The following is a 21163-nucleotide window of genomic DNA, read 5'->3' on the forward strand; positions in this document are numbered from 1 at the left end:
TGCACGACATACACTTTTACACATTGTGACAACATCTGAGGTTGTGGCAGCCACGACTGCCCTCCTGGAAGGGGAGCGCAAAGCAGATGGGAAATTGGGGTGTATCCAGTACAAACAGCCACACAAAACAACACGCGGTACAACACAACATTTAGGCTACCATGTATTTGTGCGGACAAGAGGAAGAAGCATGCTGTAAATTGAAAGAAGCACATTCTATGAAGGGATGGAAAGCCTAAGAAGAACCCAACACATACAACGGAGGCACTCAGGGCGCGCCATGAAAAGCCCATCCGACCGGGTTCACTCAAAGGAGCAAAAGAACATTCAAACTGCATGCTGCATGTGGCCGTGCCAGTGGCCCTGCATGTGTCACTAGTGTTTGCATGCGCATTGGGTTTCCCAGCCTAGCCGCTTGATGCTTGCCTGCTTTTCACCCGTGCCCTTTTGCAGGAGGAACTCCATCTGTACGAGGACATGTATGACGATATTTATCCTCAACAGCACATTACGCACGAAAACCAAGCCATACATATGCCCTACTAACCCCACACGTGAGCTTTGTTTGACACAGGTCACACCATGTGTCTACTCGTGCTGCACTAAGCAAACATAGCCGCTACTACATTGCCAAAACTGTGAACACGGCGCGCTATGGCCCACAACCCAACATGCCGTGACGCACAGCCGTTGCAAAATAATACCCCCACACCATAAATAGGAACTCAGTTGCTGCTGCTGCCGCTGCTGGCCGCTGCACGCAGCATCGCCATCAGCCCACGGCGCCGGCGCTGCTGCTGCTGCCGCGCCGCCGCCGCCAGCAAGCCCTGCGCACCAGCACCAAAGCGCTGACCAGCGCGGCGCCTGAAGTGCCAGATGGCCCCGAAGAGCACCATTGCCGTGACGTTCCCCAGGAGCACAAGCCCGCCCAGGCCCATGTAGGGGTTGCGGTGCATCCACTGCAGCAGCCCGGCCACCACCACAGGCGGCTGCGCTTGGGCGCTTGCAGCGGCACCGACAGCGGGGTTACCCAGGTGGCGCCGGTTCAAGCTCGAGCCGCTCTCATCATCAACCTGCTGGCCGCCATCCGCCACAACCAAAGGCTGCTGCTGCTGCTCTTGCTGCTTGCCAGCGCCTTCCACCGCCGCAACCGCCGCGTTTTGAGTGGCTGCTGCAGCCCTGGTAGCCGAGTCCATCGCGGCAATCAGCTCCGCCTGCTCACGGGCCGCCTCGGCCACCGTCGCTTCCCACAGCTGAGGCAGACCCATGGCGGCAGCTCGGACCGCGGTCGCCGCACGCACCGCCGCCAGGTCCTCCTCATCGACACCGTCCAGCAGCTGGTCATCGATGCCCTTATCCGCAAACACACGCCGGATCTGCATGGGGTCAGCAAGATGATACTGTCAACAGCCCGCCGCACGTACGCAACTACATATTATGGTCCGGGTCCGTAACATAACTGTGAGCCAAACGCATACGGTAGTAGGAGGACCCTGTACAGTGCGTGAACCCCGGCTGCTCCATCCACCTGCGCGAACTGAGACCGCAGCTGTGTGTTGAGGCAGGAGCTGTTGTCGCGCGCCGACTGCACCAGCTCCAATGCGGCGGCGGCGGCGGCCTCCGTGTTGTCACCCGTGGCCTGGAACTCGATGACCTGCGCGTGGGCAGGGGCAGCGCAATCGGAAAGAGGGGGTGCAAGATGTTTGGAAAAGGGGGGGGGGAACATTGAGAGAACAAAGCAAAAGCGGCGGAGCCGAATGTGTGCAGGTAGGCGGCCGAACCCATCCGGGCACCCAGCAGCCAAATCCAAATCCAAATCCGAAGCCGAATCCAAAGCCAATCCACGCACGCACCATGCTCAGGAGGTCGTCGTCCTCCAGCAAGTCAGTGGCCTTGAGCGACCCCCGCAGAGGGGCCAGCAGGCTGTCGGACGCGCAGGCAGTCAACACGCCGTCAACCTGCTCCAGCAGCTGCCGCCGGGTGTTCATGCGCCTCTCGACAAGGGCCTGCGATGGGGATGGGGTGGGCGCACGGCGGATTAAGAGGGACCAATCAGTGAGGCCATGGCATGACGTACGGCTATGGTTGGGGAAAGGGCTGGCACGGCTGCCGGCAGACGCGCTCTGCCTCGCGTACCTCTAGGCTCTCCGCCTCGCTCTCATCGCGCAGAGCCAGGCGGTTGGCCAGCTGCACTGGCACGATGCCGTTGCGGTCCGCAAACAGCAGGCGGCGCGCGGGCGTGGAGATGGGACCCAGCACGTAGTTGAGCGTGACGGGGGCCTGTGGAATGGGGCAATCCAACGGACATACAATGTTAACGGCGGTAATGCAGACGACGACACCTGGCATGAGCGACCAGTGGACAAGCCACTTGAGCGTTTGCCAGTGTTTGTTGCGTCACGTGCCTCAGCCAAAACCCCACACTAGGCCACACCCCGCACCAGGCCACACCCCACACCAGGCCAGAAGCCGCACCAGGCCACACCCCGCACCCGGCCACACCCCACACCAGACCACAACCCACACCAGGGCCACAACCCGTTCGCACCGTGGATGTGAGGGAAGGCCCAGTGAAGAAGGTGAGGTTGAGGTTGCGCATCGCCGCATTGCCAGCCAGGTCCTTGACGTTGCGGAGCTGGATGTTGATGGTGCGGTTGGGCATGAGCGCGGTGGGGCGGTTGATAGTGTCCCAGTGGAACGTGATGCGCCGGCCCTCACACGAGCTGTACAAGTCGACTGTGGGTGGGGTAGAGGGTAGGGTGGCGGTGCGGGAGATTGCACAGGTGAGCGATGTGTTGTTTTCACGTCTAGCCCTTTACCATGCACCTGGCAAGGGCTTGGTTGATGTGGTCATGACACATGCGCAAAGGGACCGCCGCTACCGCCACTGCCCCGCATTTCACAAAACAAAGACACTGTGCCTTCTCACCGGTCGAGATGATGCTGCGGCTGCCAGTTGAGTCCTGCTGGTATGCCACCACGCCGAACGCGAAGGGCTTGCGGCAGTCCAACGGCTCACTGAAATCCACGTACAGTGGGTCGCCTGCATGGACAAGCAGCAAGCGTTCAGCAGTCAACTACGTGGGTGTATGAATCCGTAGCTACGTTGCGGTCTGAAGCATCCAGCGCCAGCCCCATTGTTGGCCTTTGCAACTTGGCCTCTCCACCTACCAGGCAGGTAGGTCATGTTGGGCCACAGCGAGAAGCGGCTGGGCACGGGCGGCACCTTATCCACCAGCAGAGAGATGGAGGGGCCCTCGTATCGGCTGTCTGTGCCGCCGCCCACGTTGATGTCGCAGTAAGCCACGTAGCGGATAAGGTACTCGCCCTCGGCGATAGAGGCCTGGCATGTAGGATGGCGGATATATACATGCAGTGTTCGTTCGTGTGTGTGTGTGTGTGTGTGTGTGTGTGTGTGTGTGTGTGTGTGTGTGTGTGTGTGTGTGTAAGGGGTGCGAAACAGATCCAAACAGCGGGAGGTGGATTCAAATCGCAAGCTACATCATGTCTGGCGGCGCGATCCACTCACCGGTGACCAGTCAAAGACGGCGTAGCCGTACGAGGGGTCTTCAAGCTTGGAGAAGTCCACGAAGCTGCCATTGTTGTAGCGCACCGGCAGGTACACGCCGCCACCCGACACCACATTGGTGTACTCAATGATGATCTGTGGGCATGCATGATGCAAGGGATAATACTTATCAGCACTTGTGCAGTTGCATGTTGTTTAAATGTGAACGTGGCGCCCAGAGGACAGCGCGCATGCGAGGCACATATAGCGTGTGAAGTATGTGAAGCACCCACATCCCTGGGAACGCACCGAGGTGGTTCCGTTGGTGCCGTTCAGGCGGGGGTGGGTGTTCCACTTCTGGATGGCGTATGCCGGGTTAAACAACTGGAGGCGCAGAGTCTGTAGGTGGGCAGTTGCGGGGGGCATTCGATTGATGGGGTTTGTTATCAGTAGTGGGGCTAGGCCACGTAAGGTGATGCGCCTACGCATGTGCGTAGGTGCGTGGGTTTGGCCAGCTGCCGTACCTTGCTTGTGGAGATGTCACTGAGGTTGAAAAGGAGAGGCTGCGTTGCCGGCCACTCCTGCAAGTTGGCAGGCAGGCGGATGCATGGACCGGTCAATACAACCTTAGACATACAAGACCGACCATCCATGCACACTCGACAATGCATGCCATCCACAGCCTGCATGGGCTGTGTTTGTGTCAAGCGTCATGAGACTTCTCCCAAACATAAGGCTTACTTGCGGCCACATGACGACGGGGCAGGGGGAGAAGCACTCCAGGGTGAGTGGCGTGCGCGAGAGCTCGGCTGCAATTGGGCACGGGGTATTTTGGGCGGGTAGCATTGAACAAGGGGCTTACTTCATTCGTCATGTGCTGGCCTTGACGCGCCCAAATGAACTAGGCACTTGCGCTTCGGTTGAGCAATCTGACTATCTATTGCGTATGTGTCCCGGCGACGTAGCCCACGCTCACAGTCATCGCATGTTGACTTGGCGACAATGTCAACGCTGGCCCTGGGGTAGCGTGGGCTGCAGCGAGCTGACACCAACGCGCGAGTCTGAGCTGCGAAGGGGCCGCGCAGGCTGAATTGCACCGGCTGGATCCAGGGCGCGCCCATGAGCTGCATGTACATGGATCGGTTGTTGCTGGCCAGGTCGGGGCCCAGCTCCAGCTGCACCTGCAGAGCTCAGAGGAAAAGGGGCAAAGGAGTGCATTATTACGGTACCAAAACGCGCGGGCGATACTGTAGAGCAGGGGAATGAGGATGATGTGGCGATTGCTACGCGTTACATGGTCGAAAGCAACCGCATGCTGCGGGTTCTAGATCCCCCCGCCGCACCTGCTCATCGGTGCCCGACTGGTTCTCGATCAAAAGCTCATACAGAGCCTCAGTGCCCTGCTTCACGTTCGACTGCGCGGGGCGGCAGGAGAGAAGCGGCGGGGCACGAGCATTTGAGCATGTTTTTACGAGAAGTAAGAGTGTTGCAGCAGGCGAGGGCATTGCCCAATCAAGGCTGGGACGGCGGTTGGGTACACGCTAGCTTCAATGGTACACGAGAGGCCTCCGCGCACCTCCACAGCCACACACCTGCACGTTCTGTCCGCCCAGCACGCTGACAGTTGCGCCCTCGCGCTGCTGTGTGCCAGCCTCGTACGGACATTTGCTGCGGCCTGTGTGCCGGAAGGGGTTGGTGGTCCAAGATAGAACAGCAGCAGCAGGAGTAAGCAGCACAGTCTGGGCCTGGGCACACCATGGTGGGAAACAGCAGAGCACGCACTTGTACTCGACATGTGGACGTAAGTGCCGCCATAACTGGAACAAGGAATACCGGGTAGTGGTGTCGCATACACACTCACATACGCCTCACCTGCCAGCAGTTCGAAGTGCGGGGTGCCGAACGCCAGGTCGGGCCTGACCTTGACCAGGAACTGGTCGCCCACGTCCTTGTCCTTGAGCGTGAAGCTCACGGTGCGCTCGCGGTCAGTCTCTTGCAGCCTGGGGTAAGCATGGCCACACACGTGTAAGGCGCCGTTTGTACAGTACGGTACCGGCTACCGGCGCCTTACCGATAGTGGGAGCATGTTGCCACCCCAACACAAGATATTACGCCCAACTAACCACCCACAACTAACCACCCATGGCTCACAGGTTGGAGTCAAACTCAATCTCAAAGCCGTAGTTGTTCTCGTCCGTGGTCTCCAGCCAGAAGCCTGTGCCACCACCTCCGCCACCCTTCCAGCCGAACCTGCGGCCACACACCGGGTGCGTGGGGAGCATGACGTTATGGAATCAGTCCCGCGTGAGTGTGTGGGGCACAGTGGCTACAATGCGAGGTGGCCGCATGAGTTACTCACATGTCCTTGAAGCTGATCTGGAACTGGATCTTGGTGCTGACTGTGCTCATGGTCTTGAAGCGGTAGCTGTAGCTGCCGCCACCTCCACTGAACGACACGGTGTTAAACTGTACGCCATACTTCTCTTGCAGGATGTCCACCTGGGCCGAAGCAGAGGTAGAGGCGAATGTGTGTGATGAGCACAATAAAGAAGAGTAATGATGCGCATGCATGCACGACCGAGCCTGACACACAACGAGGCATGCAGCAGAAGTTGCAAGGATTGCGGCATGTACACAGGCGGTCATCGGTGACCACGTGCGCTGCAGCATTACACAATCAATCAAGTGCAATCACAAGTTGTGTGCACGGGGAGACTCACCGACTTGCCGACCGCGACACCGCCCATTGCTGCCTTGGCGTGTGGGCGGGCCACGATGTTGCCAGCCGTGGAGCTGTTGTCCATGTAGGCTTGGGTGCGGAGCCTGTCGGCATAATGGTGTCAAACAATTCATGTTAGTTACCATATGAAAGCGGATCGGCCACACCCATGGACACGACCGGACTTTGCCACAATGCTGCTGAACACCTCTAAACACACACTCACATAAGGTTGGCCAGCTTCTCGCTGCCCTCGTAGTAGCCCAGCTTCCACACGGGGTCGTTCTCCAGGCGCTCTGGGTCGATGGATCGGGCCTCGAAGGCGTCTGGGTGCCTGTATGTCATATCAGCCGTGAAGCCAGTCAGACAGCAAACCAACAGGGTTGGCAACCCACCGGATAACATTTTCGTTCAGTTACGAAAGGCTTCTCGGCCCTAAATGAAGTCCTTCGCCCGATCGCAGGACCCAATGCATACGACTTTGCATCCAGCAGATTGAAATGACATAAGGAGGCGGCAGCTGGGCTCACCTGTCCGGGAACTCATCAAGCGAGCTTTGCCACACGCCCTCCACAGTGCCCTGCACCAGGCCGTTGATCTCCTGGTCTCCAATCTGTGGGGGCGACAGCAGGACGCAAAGGCGCAGCGAGGAATTGGATTCCAGTTTGCAGGCCGACTTCATGTTCAGGCTGCTGCTTATGAACATGTGGGCGCGCAAACGATGCTCACATTAGTGTAAGTCATGGACGCGAGGGCACACGCATGCACATACATAGGAGGCAAGTGCTAGTCCCAGATCGGAATGCCTCGTCAATAAGTACGCGTGGATAAGCACACCCCTGGCCCCGTGCCTGCGCACCCACCACATAGTTGGGCAGGCTCTCCTCCTGCTGTTTGGACAGGATGTTCATGTCGTCGTAGATTTTCATGATGTCCTGCCAGCCGCGCATGCCCTGTGCGTATGCGTGCGCACGTGTTGTGTTATTACATACCAGTAGCCGCCGGAAATTTGGGCAGCAGGTCAGTGGATGAACGGCTTCGGTTGGAATGGTAGTAAGTCGTGCGCGCGCAGGAAAACAGGCACCGCCCGCATTGCGTGGTCACCTGGTATAAGTTGCCGAGGATGGCATTGCTGCGCAGTGAGGGCGGCTTGGCCATCTCCGCATTGTACTGCGTGAAGCAAGGCGCACGCATGCATCGTGTGACGGTTGAGAGGGTTGGTTTGTTGCTTACGCAACACAGTGCAGTGATCACGTGCCATACCGCAAATTGCCCAGCACACGCGGTCTCTACAAGATTTATGTCGCATGTGTATGTTGACCCGGCCTGCCCGCACCGCACCTTGTTCTCGATCTCCGGGATCATGACGTTGCGGATGTGGTACACAGAGTGCCAGGCAGTGCCATCCATGTTCTCTTTCAGGTCCCAGCCTGAGCAGCACATAAGGAATGATGGGGCCGCGTGTGGTATGGCACGTACACATGTCAGTGGTCGCATACGTGAAGAGGGCATCGGTGTACAGATGCTGTCATGTCATATGGATATTCCTTGTCTCTAGGACGCTAGTGCCGGGCTAGTAATAACGAACCTGGAATGCCCATGCGAGCAGTAGGCGTGCAGGTGCGTGGGTCCATCGTCAGCTCATCCTGGAGGATAAACCTGTTATTGCATGCATAATTGGGGGTCGAGGGGTCTCATATTCGCAGGGTTACCATGCAGCATGTGCAGCTTCGTCTGTTGACCGTCAACAAAGGACGCGCTAGCTCCCTAAACCCAACGCACATGATGGCAAAGGTGGGTGCCAGGATCATGTCGCCGCCACCATTGGTCAGCTCTGGTGTAGACTCGGCTGGCGTTGAAAAGCCCTCCTCGCGCTTGATGGTCATCTTGTAGTACGACTCCTCCTCCTCTGTGCGGGCGGAACGCAATGGTGATGCGTCAGACTTCACAATGGTGATACACCAGAGCAGGTCAGGCAGGCGTGTTTGAGTCCTAGTCTAGTTTTGCAGGGGCTGGCAAGCTAGCGCAATGCATGTACAGCCCGCGATCTTGCAACCTCCACACCTTCGTTGTACCAAGCCATATCGGTCACCATGCCGGCTTGGCCGCGGTCCCTGAGGAGGGAGGCCATGGCAATGCTCTTGGAGTCCTCCAGTTTCCATGAATGACAATTCATAATACCGGGTGACCAGGCGTCCACTAAACACCGCATCCCACAACCAGTCGGTTTAGGTACCAGCAGTTGCCTAGACCATCCCAGCCAGCGGTTCCGTTGCGTACCTGATGGCCGGGTTACAGAGCATCCAGCCCAAGCCGTAGCATGACAGGATTTCAAGGTCGTAGCCTGTTCAAAGCATGTCAACACAATACCAACCAGTGCAGTTCAATACGGCACCAGAAGAAGTGCGTTCGCGCAATTGCATAGTAATTGTGTTCTTTGCGGATACCTCAGAACACGCCTACACGTCCGTTGCGTTCCATACTAGCTCACCAATTCCGATGTGGCTCTTCTTGCAGATAGGGCTCTGTGGGCATGTATGAAAATCAGCAGGGAAGCCGACGGTTGCCGTACATGCAAGGCATTGGGGTCAAGTACGCACGAACAACCCGCTGCTGACAACAGCTATGAGTCCAAGCCGACTCCTGGAAGACTGAATTACGACTTGCGGTACAACAGAGAGCACATAGCGGACATAGCTGATGTAAATTCGCCCTGTCGCGCTCTCACCAGGCCGTCAAAGCCCCCTGGGCGGAGTCTAAACTCAGCCTTATCCTGTGGTGTTGCGGGCGGTATGAGTTACTTGCATTCATTATACATGGACAGTCAGCGCTCATGTCGGGTATTTAATGTACCTGGGGCCTGTAGTCCTCTGGAACCCGAGACTTCTTGTCCTTGATGTGCTGCAAGAGCAAAATGCAGGCGTTGTACAGTTGGAACAATAGCTTCCGTATCATTGCTAGTCACGGCGCTGATCCGTCCAATCTTCACGGTATCCTGGATGCGGCACGACCAGGTACCGTATCACATTCTTGTGCATGCTATGGCCATCCATTTATTTATGCCCCCAGACACATGACACATAAAACACACGAACTACCCATACGTACCTTGTACCCAGGGCGAAGCGCATAGGGATCGCGGTTGAAGGCCACCGTCATATCGACCAGGTTGAAATTTGGAAGCATGGGATCCTGTAATGATGGCGAGCCACGCAAAAGGGGCATGTTACACAGCAGGCGGTGGAAGTGGTAGGTGGTTGGCGGCACCTTTCTGGGTACTATTGTATTGAATACAACAACCCTTACTTTTCCGACGTGCACTGTGTACGTATGCGGGCAAGATCGTATGCATACAGGAAGCTAGGCCCACGCACCTCCTCGATTTCGTCCCTTGCCTCGTCGCGCTGCTGCACTAGGCCTGCAAGCAGCTCGGCACTCTCATCTTCACCCAGTGTCTTCATCTCCGCAATCACGGCGGCAATGGTGTTGGGGTCCGTTGGCCTGTGAGGACATACGTCGTGCATGCAGCGACTGTGCTTACCGCAGCGTAAAATGTGGTGTACGTACGTACAAACTATGGAGCCGTGCACACAGCAATGCGCGCGCCGAAACCAGTCACTTGCACACCTGCATGCCAGCAGTACCCAGAACTGAATGCAGACGCCCGTACTCACACTCCAAGCCCCTCGAATAGCTCGTACGCCAGCTGTCCACCGTTGTCTGTCTCACGGAATGACAGACCAGCGCCGCGGCCCATCTCTAAGTCGTCGGGGCCATCTGGTACCTCGCCAGTGGTGTCCTCCGGAGTGAGGGCGTCGCTCTTGTACAGGCGCTTCAACACCTTGATGTACTTGCTGATGTGGTAGTCATCATAGAACTGCTTGATCTTGCCTGCACACCAGCCAGTCAGGCAGCAATGCAATCTGAGCAACATGCGCACCCAGCCATGTTCCAGGTGTTCCTGGTGGGTGTAGGCAAATCGCTACACAATTGCCAATTTTTCCGCATTCCCATCAGCACCGACGGATAGACTCACCCTCGGTGTAAAACTTCTGGTAGAAGCGGGCCATGCTCTCCAGACCGTCATCCACCTTGTCGAGTCCGTTCCGCACCGTCTTGGCGGCCTTGATCAGCGACTTGGGCACACCGTTCTTCTGCACAACATACAACGGCTCAAGATAATTAAACGGTATAGCCGCATATGGAGGTTCACAAATGCTGCCTGCCAAACACTGCCTGCCAACCTGGCACAACCCCGCGTCACTGAGCCCTATCTTGCCTCTGCATACGCAAGCGCCTTGTCTCCAAACTTGGGCTGCTTGGTGGCGGTAATGGCCGTTGACTGTTTCTTGCCGCCGAAGATAAGATCCTGTAGTCATATACAATAACTATTATAAGAGGTACAGAGCACGGCCCGCTAGGCCCACACCTCATCAATGGAACACAAACTGCAGCGCACATGAGTCAGAAGCACATAAGAGACCTTTCGGCATCGACAAGCGGCATCGGTTGTACGCAGTGCCATTGTGAACAAAGTCTGCATGTACGAACCTTGGGGTTGAATTTGCTGATCTTGGAGCGCCAGCCCTTGACTGCCTTGGACGCGGCCTTTGCTCCTGCATTGCATTACCGCCCAATCTTGTTTACACCTAAATGGTCGTTACATGCAATAACACCTTCTAAGTTGTTTGACACCCCTTTTCAGACCCTAGCCTCTTATTTTATTCCACAATCATAGACGCGCGCGGGCCCCCGTGTCTTCTCACCCTTTCCAGGCGCAGTAATGGCCTTCTGTCCACCTGTGGTGAGCGCCTTGCTGCCCTTGCCCGCAAGTTTGGCAGCCGTGCCGGCGTATTTCTTGGTCCGTCCCCAAACCTGCGGTGGGAATGAAGATTGTTTACGGACCATCAACTATGCATGAACGCACAGCGATGCAAGTGCGGGAGGGGGCACGTAGATGAGCCTCCCACGGCGGCTGAAGACCATGCGGTTTATTCCAACGGACCTTGCGGCACGTACCGTTAGCTTTGGGGCTCCAGAGGCAATCTTCGCCTGAGCCTTGGCGACCTTCTCAGCAGTCTTTGTTGCTTTGGCAGTACTTTGGGCTAACTTCGAAGTCTTGCCAAACTGTACACACGATAGCACATATGCAAACGTCAGCACGAAAACATGGTACAGGCAAGGTACATGGCACAAACTCTCTGCACTGGTGGAAAGTTACTTCACATGTATGCTATCATGCCACGGACCGCATCGCCGGGTGAGCCTTCCTCCCCAAGGCTCCGTCCCAACAGCAGGAGTCACTCGCACCTTGGCGAACGGGACGGCATTCATGATATCTGCACGGCAGATTGGGTTTACAATGTAACACACGAGCCAACGCATGTGTATGTGCAGGTCATTGTGTGCTGTGCGCCACTCCAAAACCCGACTCACTCTGTTATGATGAAGCAACATAGCCATTGCAGTTGAGGGTAGGCAGCGAGGTAGGCAGTGTAAGCAGTCACAAAACGCATCCAAGGATGACAGGATCGCTTACATTCCCCCCCCTTAGAAGGGTGCGTCCTCGAACCCATTTTTGCTGGCGGCGGTCAGCGGGTTAAGCACTCAGCGCGTACAAGGGCTTGCCGTTGTTTAAGCTCGGTGCGTGACTGTGAGATAAGCGCGCTTGGCGCGGATCGACCTTGCGACCTCGGAGGCCGTATCGCATGTATGCGCTATTCGGTCTCGATACCAATTGTAAGCAGTCACAAAACGCATCCAAGGATGACAGGATCGCTTACAGGCAGGGCGGGCAGGGTGGGGATAATTGCAGGATGCGTTGGGTTAAGTTGTGCTGGGGCAAACAAGGCCTGCATGTGCAAAAATGCACCCACAACCGGCAACGAACCAATGGCAAGCAACGAAGGTTGCCAAAAAGGGCCAACGTGTCACTCACCCACTGTGTGACGTAACATGACGAGCAATTGCGAAGGCAGCAATCCCGGCACATGGTAAATTGCACATGAAAACAAAGGGGATGGTCAGCGTACAAAGCAATGCGCATGCAAAACAGCATCCGTGTGACTTGCTGTCAACATACATAACGACTTACAGGCAGGGCCTTCGAGAAAACCTCGCTTTCTCCCACGCCGCCACAAGTCAGCTTGTCGTGCATAGTCTGTGTGACACGACACAGTATGAAGCGTAAGTATTTACTGACACATTGGGTGCACGGCCTATTGCAAACTTGCAAAGCAATGACCGCCGCGTACCTGTGAGAGCTTGACGGCGGTGCTGATGCTTCCCTCCAGCGTGGCAAAGCTGCCATCGCCTGCACGGATGCAGCAGTACAATACGCGTGGACGCGTATTAGTGCTGTTCCAGTTGGCAAGTTTGCATGAGATAGCGGTAGCGGTAGCCGTACACCCCCCCCCCCCACACACACACACACACACACGCACGAACGCACGCACACAAGGCGTAAATAACCAGGCATACCGGGTGGGTCACGCAGGATGAGAAGCGGCACGGGGATGGGGATCTCGATATAGCCCGTGCCTATGCGCGATTGCTTGCCCTGCAATTGCAAGGGGCGGGATGCATGCATGAGCTGGTTGTCTCCTTTGTGTGCACACGTCAACCAAACGGAAAGAGACAACAAACACGGTTGTAGTAATGTTTCAGAGCAATACCATCAGGCCCCGCTCGCTGTCACCCGTCCGCACACTGCACCTGCACTATGGAGTACAGCAGGAAGGAGCGCGACGGCCATCCTGGGCTGGTCGCGACCGCGGAAAGCGGCAGCGCAAAAGCAGTTCCAGATGCAAAGTTAATGGCGCCGGGCACCAGGTCGTAGATGAACTCTGTAAAAGAAGTGCAATGGCATGGCGGTAGGTGTCAGTGCCGCTGCAGCACTACACCCTATGTTGCGCTCTTGTCTGCACTCATGACGCCTGAATTTAATAAGACGTGGCCAAGCTGGACTCGCCTGTCACGTTGTTGAGTTCGTTGTAGCCCACCTGCAGGGGGGCACATGTACGGGCATGTGATGGCCATCCCTCTGTGATGTGTGTTTGGACTAGTATACAGTTAAATTCGTTCGGTGAGAGGCAAGCATAGCATGGTTATACGCACGGCGCACTCACAATTTCGTTGCAGCCACGGCGCTTGACGCTGCACTTGTTTTCGTCTGTTTCGCCGCCAATGGAGTCCTGGATAAGCAAGTTGGTCTTCAGCTTGTCGCACCGCAGGCGGCCGTACATCTGGTAGAACTTCATGCGCATCTTGTAGCGGGCGGCTGCGTAGAAATGCAGGTTGGGTGGGCGGAAAGACGTGAAAAACAGCAATGCATGAGTGTCATCAATCAGCCCTCTACCGAACCCGAATACGGCAGGAAGCACCGATATAACATGACAGGGGTCACACGAAATTACGCAAACCGCACGTCACCAGCACGCACATCGGGTCAGCAGCAGCACATCCTTCTTGACCAGAGAGGTGTCAGGCGGTCCAAAGGCTCTATAAACCGATTGGTAGGCTTGCACCTGCACAATTCGGGACCGTGTTTGAGCGACTGAGCCACTGCTGCCAGAAGTGATGAATGAGTGCCTACAACATAAACTGTGACCTACACCCACCAGGGTGCGTGCGCTGTGGAGGTGCACCCGAGTCACCCACCCGCCCACACTACGTACCGAAGAGTTTCCGTCACAGCGTTTGTTGAGGCTGAATTCACCGCACTGGATGAACGAGCCCTTGTAGTCCTTGCAAACCTGCAAGTGAGCAACCCAAGCGTTGTTGTCCGCGAGGCACATACTTGTCAGAAAGGAAAGCTAGCTTCGGTGTGCCATCACAGCATGGTGACAACGCACGCCAAGCAATGCTCGCACCTCAACGTCCATATCGTTGGGCGCAGTGAATTCAAACTTGACTGTCGGAGGCTCTGGCTCAACCGGCTCCTCTCCCACATCCAGGCCGATAGTGGGATCCAGAGACACCGTCGGATCAGAACCAGCAGTCAGGTTGACAAAGCCCGTGATCTGCACAGGATAATAGGTGTGGGGCAGTATGATTAGGACCCACAATAACTTCATATTAGGCGCTTAACCACGGGCTATCTATTCCTGATGTGCCCTAAAGACTGTGATGTGTGCCTGCATGCCCAAAGGCTCCATCCCCCATGCTCGTCCAGCGACTGGCCACAACAGACCATACCTAATAAAAAAATACCTAATAACCTTGCATGCGCACCTGGTTGGTGATGGTGAGGAATCTCTCAATCGCCTCAGGGCTCACGCCCGGCACCGCGTCCTCAATGCCCACATACGAGATGTCCCATGGCAGCGCGGGCAGCTCAATCTCTCTGTGGTTAGCGAGGAGGCATCCACCCAATCACATCGGAACTAACGAAACATGCAGGGCGCGCACATGCATACCTGGCTTGCAAATACTGGCACATAACCCTTGCTACAGGCACCGCATGGGATTTTACGCACACAACACCCACCTGCCGTCTGCACAAATACTAGGGTGGAAACGTATGGAAACATTGTCAGATAGGCTACTCACGTGTAGGGTAGAGAGGGGTCCAGGCGCATTCGGCGGTCCAGAGCTCGCTGTCCAGACTGCAGGTCGCAGTCGTAGGCGCTGAACTGCATCACCGCGGCTCCCAACGTGAACTCGCACAGGCCGCCCACAAGGCCCACGCGCACAACACGGCGGGTGAGGTCCCGCACGTCCACGTCGTAGATGGGCGACATGAGCTCAAATGCGCCGGTGCCGTCCACCTGCAATAGCGTACAGTGAGATCTTCATATGTTTATGATTAGGTTCTGACACGCAGCAGCCTCAGGTGGACCTATTGCTAGCCATGCAATCAGACGCCGTAACACAGATGTCGCCCGCCTACACACCTCCACTTTGCCGGGCATGCTGATGGCGAAGGTGTGGTTCTCGTACGTCACGTCAAGCCGGATGTAGGAGCCCACTCCAGCAGCCACCAAGAACGCGCCCGTGGCGGGGTCGCTCATTGCGCAGCTGACGGTGGTGTTCTCACGAGCTGACTGGACACACACGCGTGCGTTGGTGATAGGGCAGCCGCGGGTTTGATCAAAGCCCAGGTTCGCCTCGCTGCCTGGCCACCTGTGTGTCGACGGGTCATCAACCAGCAAATTAAAGAGCTTGTGCATGCATGGGCGCGGACCGTACTCGTTCTGAACGGCACGCCGTCAGCTGTGGGGGCGGCATCTGATGCGAGCCCAACAAACGCGCCCAATGAATTGACCCCGTACGGGCGCGGGGGAAAATGACGGACAGCGTGATGTTTATCCGCGCCTCGCCGTCTAGCACACCCCGTCCGCCACATGCATCATCGACTGCCACACCTGACGAAGCCAGAAATAGGCATGGCAGACTCGTCCAGGATGCGCACGGACTGCTGCGTCTGAAGGTGTTGCAAAGCCAGAGTCTGCACGGCGCCTGGGCGACCGCTGAGGCTGAAGTCGTGGAGCAAGATGCGGCCGGAGCGCAGCTTGGTGCGCGCACTAGCACTCAATCTGTGCATAGGCACGGAAATACGCCGTGATTAGAAGGCTATGTCCCTGTTGACCAAGTCAGTGAGACTCGACGATGCTTCACAAAAACAATGCGCACGGTGCCAGAAGATGAATACTTGCAAGCACGCGCCCCAGCGCCCATACGCATCCTCGTGGACATGCATCAACGTAAACCGACGCACCTGACACGCTGCTTCAGGCACTCCTCGGGTGCGACCACTGGGTCGCAGTTCTGCACGTCCGTCTGCAGGACCAGTTCGTAACGGCCGCTGTCGTCCGTGATGGTGCTCACCACGTAGGGCGACCCCAGCAGACGAGCCGTCAGCCGGACGCCAGGCGCGGGGGTGTCGTAGCGCGTGCGCACCTGTAGTTGCGGTTGCATGTGGTGGCGGCACGTACACTGTGTGAGTGCTGGGTGTATGTGGATGGGAAGCTGGACTTCCGCTTCAGTGAACAAGATGGTACGCATGCGCAACAAGACGATTCACACTGCACACCTCTCCTGTGATGACTGAGGTCCATTGGATGGTGACGTCACGGCAGATGGGCTCGCTCACAAAACGGACTTGATCCAGCGGCTTGGAAGCATCCAGGAAGTAGACGCTTGAGGCGGATGAGGTCACCACCACACAATAGCGGTACGTGCGGCCGACCTGGAGGGCGGGGTGTATACGATGGTGACTTGGCAGATGCGTGTGTTGGAATAATTTAGGAAAGCTAGCTGATTATGTAATCAGGTGCTCATCCAAAAACCGTTCACCCATAACTTACAACCAGCTTGTCCCGTGCAATGTCCTCGTTGACCTCGGCCTTGGACGGCCGGTAGACGGTGCCGCAAGCCAGGCCGATGGACAGCTGCGCTACGGCGCTGGTGTTGAGCAGCACGTTATTCACTGGATCCACCAGTGAGCGCGTGATGGAGACCGAGCTCTCGCAAGCACTGCCCACCACCCAGCTGCAGTTTGAGGTAGTTTCGAGGTTTAGAAAGCGGGGTCAGATATGCATGCAGCAGCAGCCACTATGTACTGAGCTCACCTGAACTCCACAGTACCGCCCTGCTGTTGCACGCTCAAGTCAACTGGCTGGCCGCCAGGGTTGTCAGCCGCGCAGCCGCAGGAGGATGTGGCAGTGGTGAAGGACGCGTCTGACACGCTTGCAGTCTCCACGTTGCCCCAGTCGGGCAGTGACGGCTTTGTCATATCGGTTTGCATCACGACACGGTACTGCAGCGTGCAGAGTTGGCATAACCAAACCAGTTGTGAGACATGGACCTGGCATGTACCAAGCGTACTACATCCGCCTCAAAGTGTGACAGCCAAATTATATCATCTGCCCCTGTTGCACCTGGAAAGGCTCGCCCGGTGAAAGGGCGCGGCCCTTGTGGATGGCAACTGGCTGGTTGGCAGGGAAGCCTGTGAGGTCACCGGAACAACACGGGGTAGGTTATCAACACAGCGCTGCCACGGAACATATTGTTGCATGGGCACTTGTTTCATGTCCTTCCAGCGGCTATCAAACACTCTGGATGACTCACGGTTGTCGGCTGTGACGTTGGTGAATCCTTCCAGGATCAGGGGTGCGTCTGGCGGGTTGGCAAGCTCACGGAAGCCACGGGCCTGTAGCAGCAGTAGTAGGGGTGGGGAAACACAAACTCTTGGCTTGCGAAATTGAACGCCGTGACTACTGCAGGTTGGGGATGCGTCATGGCGGCTTGGTTTGTAACTTTGAAAAGGCTTTCGCACCTGGCCGTACAGGTTGTAGTTGACCCCCCAGTGTCGGATGGTGTCATTGCCTGATCCCACTGTCACAAACACCTGACGTGCGCCTGCTTGCACCGTAAAGCGTGGCTGCACACGGCAGTCCCGTGTGCACATACTACGACCTGCAAATAAGTACATGTAGTTAGGTTAGGCAAACCTGGTTGGCGTGCTTTCGTGAGCACGCAATTACTCACCATTGCGCTGGGTGTTGGCGTCGGGGCGAGCCAGTGTGGCGTTGTACCCGAAGTCCCACGTATAAATCTCCTCAATGTCTGCAATGGTATTGCACATAGTCGTCGCAAGAAAATAATCAATGCAAGATAGATGGTGCATGCAAAGGGCGGCCGTGCTGCGGGACGATGGTATCAAAGTGCGAAGAATTGAGACGAAAGCTGCAGAGCACACACACTCACCGAAGCCTTCATCACACTCCTCCCTCTGCCATGTTGGGATTCCGTCACCTGTGATGGTTTTCAGGTACCTCGGTTACACATGTATGTGGCGCTTGGCAAGCCGTAAACGTGATGTGAGATGCATGTAAACAACGTACGGGCTTTCTGCTGTGGGCCTGATAACTGCGCCATCATATTGTAGCAACACCCACACCATTCAGGCCCCACCCAAGCAGACCAGCCCGACGCACCGCACGAGCGGGCAGTCAGCGTGGGGCGGATGAGTTGGTCTGCACCGATGTCGTACGAGGCCGGGGCCGGCTGCTGAAAGCCCACCAGTGAGGCGCCGTTGTCCCACGGGCAGTTGGTGGCAACCACCACATCAGGCAGGCCGTCGCCGGACACCTCAGCCACAGCCACATGCTGCGGTGTGCCTGACGCACCTGTGTGAATAAGTCGGTTTTAGGGGAGTCCAGGATGAGTTGTTAAGTTTTTTTAGTTGCCGGCATGCCGGCATGGTGTGATGTTGACGTTACGAGTCAGACGGGACCATTGAACGCGGTCCACAGCCGCCCTCCCTGCTCTTGAATGGCAGCCCTGCACTTCCGGTGCTACAGATTTAATGCATGTATGACGGATAGCGCTTGTTTATTATAGTTGTATGGCCCAGATACTAGGCGGAGGCTGGAAGATGGCACCAGTCCCAACCGACGGCCCTACGGCAAGTTGCACCCACCTGGCGACATGCAGAGGAAGGCATACTTGACGTTCTGACAAGGTGCGCGGCGCAGCTGCAGACTGGATGTGTCCAGGTAGCCGCATGGGGCGCCGTTGTAGGGGGGGGAGCTCTGCATCGTAATCCAGTAATCGTTGTTCCAGCCCGCAGACAGGTTGCCACCAGCATTCGTGCCCGAGACCCAATATGGAAAGCCTGTGGACAACCGAGTAAATCATAAGTTGACCGTGTACATGTGTACGTGGATGGTAATTGAGGCGCCCGTGCCGAACTGTGTGATATGCATGGGAGTCAGTGCCGCACTGAAACCGTGTAATATTTGACACCCGGGAACCCCGTGGCCCTCGCTCACCCCCCTATCTACTCAGCAGAACACGCCCGTCTTGTGAGGCGTACATATTCATAATTATACCAAACAAATGACGCAGGGACCTATCGTCATTCCACTTGCGTAGCTGATGCGTGGTACATTCCGCATACGTGCTCACCTGCGTTCATGAAATCTCCATATCCCACCCAGATGTTGGGCGCATCGCCCTCTGCAAGGGCACCGATGCGTTTGAAGTATTCCATATCCTCAGCGCTGTACAGAGTGGCTAGCTGGCCGTCGGGGAAGCCCGGCAGCATGCCGCACATGGCCTGGGCCTGTGTGAGGGATGAGATGGCATGGGTGGGCATGTGGCGGATGTGTGGCAGAGGACACGTGCCGTGTCGATACAGGTTAAAGCAATGGTAAGTTTTCACAAATGCGTAATCAAACCATCACACGCACCTCATCCCACGTAGCCCTCAGCTTTGGGTCGGTGATCAACGTATATGTGTATCCATAGCGGTTGATGCGCGCAGCAATGGAGGTGGCCAGCTCGAACTGGGAACGTACTGGCAGGATGTTGTTGAGCGGGTTGAGTGCGGGGGCGCCCGTCGGAGAGTCTGCAAAATGCAGCACCACACATTATTCAGAGACATAAGGATATTCGCATACACAGCTGATAAAATATTGCCTGTGCGCCTTGCGCCTAGCTAATTCTGCTGGTCAGCGTGCTCACATGCGCAAAGGAAGGGTCGGGGCACGTCGCAGCGAGATCCGCGCCAGAAGCTGTCCACAGCGGGGCGCACACCGCCACGGATGTCGACGTAGCCACACTCTGTAGTTACGCACGTTAGAAGCAAACACACAGAACTGAGAATACGTACTGAAGGATCATACGTGCTGTGCGTGTTAACCGAACCTCGCACATCACCAATGTGTTTTAAAGTGGGAACAAATAAACCAACGTAGGACACTCACCTGCGGCTGCTAGAGGCTCGGATGCGTTGAGCCATGCGCTATTGCGGAAGGTGCCGGTCAGGGGCCGTGTGGTGTTGTCGAGCTGCAGTGCAAGGTATTGTGTAATGAGCTTAGGGAGTTGATAGCAACTGTGCTGGACCACTCCCAGACGCCACCCATCAATCATGTCGATACAACCTTACCATTGTCCACTCAGCGGAATCTGCGAGGGGAAAAACCAAGCAGCCGACGTAAGCGGTCTATAAAATAATAACATGGGGCCATGCAAACAATCCCCACTCACATAGGTTGGTGAAGCCCGACCACGCCTGCTCCGACAGAATGCCAGCATCCTGGGTCGCGATCTGTAAGTATATATGCAAAGATTTGCAGCAGCAAAAAAATTACAAACACGGAACAGCGTTGTAGCGGCATGGAGGGGCACGAATGTGAAAGCCTCATTAGTGAGCTGAGATGCATGCCGGACCAATAACAAACACCTGCGCACACTTACCTGCAGGCCGTCAACAATGCCGCTCCAGAATATGCTGTTGAGCCATGCCTTGACGGAGGCCCACTCCGCGTCCGTTCTGTATGAAGTAGCCCACAAACGTACGTGAAGGCATTCATGCATTTACGGCATCGTAATCAGTGGCATGCGGATGCATATGCCCCCGCTAGCAGCCGGCGCACCTGAAGGTTGCGATGTCGCCCTGGAAAAGGCCCCTACACACGTCACGGGCGCGGCCCCAGCTGCGCTCCTCTTTGAAGAAGGCAAAGCGCCGCGTGCCGATAGCTGCATGGGTAGGGACGGGGCGGTAAGAGTGTATCGTGCTGGGTACGGGGCACGCCACCGAGCACATATTTCTGCATACCGAGCTAGCAGCTTGCAGACAGACACTTACTGCTCTCGATGGCGGAGGTTGCTGCCTTCTGGTCCAGGCGGCACAGGGGCCTGAAATAAAACACGGAGCGGTAAGAAGGAATGGTGAATTGAAGCAACTAATTCAATATCACAACAATTAATCTGATACCCTTTACAACCCACAACACCAAAAGCACAACGGCGCACCTTCTGCGCGTGGCACAGCTGTCAGCGTCGAACGAGCGCTGCAGCACTTGTGCCTTCGGGTCCAAAACCAAACCGTAACAGCTGCCCAGACTGGCGGTGGTAGGTGCTAAATAGCCTGTGGTTTGCTTGGCTGCAACATGCGAGTTCACATGCGTATGGGGATGGCCAAGGTC

General features: G+C 56.4%; 1 protein-coding gene across 1 annotated transcript; it reads right to left on the reverse strand.

Moving 5' to 3' along the window:
• Positions 1-4: 4 nt before the first annotated feature.
• CHLRE_05g245351v5 (uncharacterized protein) lies at positions 5-21086 on the reverse strand. The gene is made up of 74 exons (XM_043062493.1): positions 20991-21086; positions 20824-20873; positions 20612-20714; positions 20433-20508; positions 20223-20283; positions 20122-20141; positions 19940-20021; positions 19698-19796; positions 19424-19581; positions 19140-19296; positions 18652-18846; positions 18167-18358; positions 17937-17984; positions 17718-17795; positions 17506-17645; positions 17298-17379; positions 17108-17175; positions 16799-16986; positions 16535-16718; positions 16261-16416; positions 15946-16127; positions 15593-15763; positions 15122-15350; positions 14778-14995; positions 14460-14571; positions 14099-14248; positions 13904-13981; positions 13669-13753; positions 13355-13506; positions 13198-13228; positions 12942-13072; positions 12708-12786; positions 12482-12540; positions 12322-12387; positions 12132-12168; positions 11538-11566; positions 11247-11354; positions 10994-11102; positions 10779-10843; positions 10507-10596; positions 10264-10381; positions 9902-10118; positions 9602-9728; positions 9336-9419; positions 9081-9128; positions 8956-9000; positions 8719-8752; positions 8508-8571; positions 8292-8341; positions 8010-8136; positions 7816-7886; positions 7569-7657; positions 7332-7397; positions 7091-7180; positions 6758-6840; positions 6454-6561; positions 6229-6331; positions 5868-6007; positions 5660-5758; positions 5381-5508; positions 5101-5183; positions 4852-4923; positions 4485-4689; positions 4250-4317; positions 4033-4089; positions 3818-3907; positions 3530-3664; positions 3172-3343; positions 2930-3043; positions 2549-2736; positions 2137-2280; positions 1854-2006; positions 1529-1654; positions 5-1376 (listed from the first exon to the last, which is right to left on the reverse strand). The coding sequence occupies exons 6-74, from the start codon at positions 20122-20124 to the stop codon at positions 726-728; spliced, it is 8160 nt and encodes a 2719-aa protein (XP_042924655.1). The 5' UTR covers positions 20125-20141; positions 20223-20283; positions 20433-20508; positions 20612-20714; positions 20824-20873; positions 20991-21086; the 3' UTR covers positions 5-725.
• Between the last annotated feature and the right edge of the window lie 77 nt (positions 21087-21163).

This window comes from Chlamydomonas reinhardtii, chromosome 5 (genome assembly GCF_000002595.2).
Source record: "Chlamydomonas reinhardtii strain CC-503 cw92 mt+ chromosome 5, whole genome shotgun sequence".
Taxonomy (NCBI): Eukaryota; Viridiplantae; Chlorophyta; class Chlorophyceae; order Chlamydomonadales; family Chlamydomonadaceae; genus Chlamydomonas; species Chlamydomonas reinhardtii.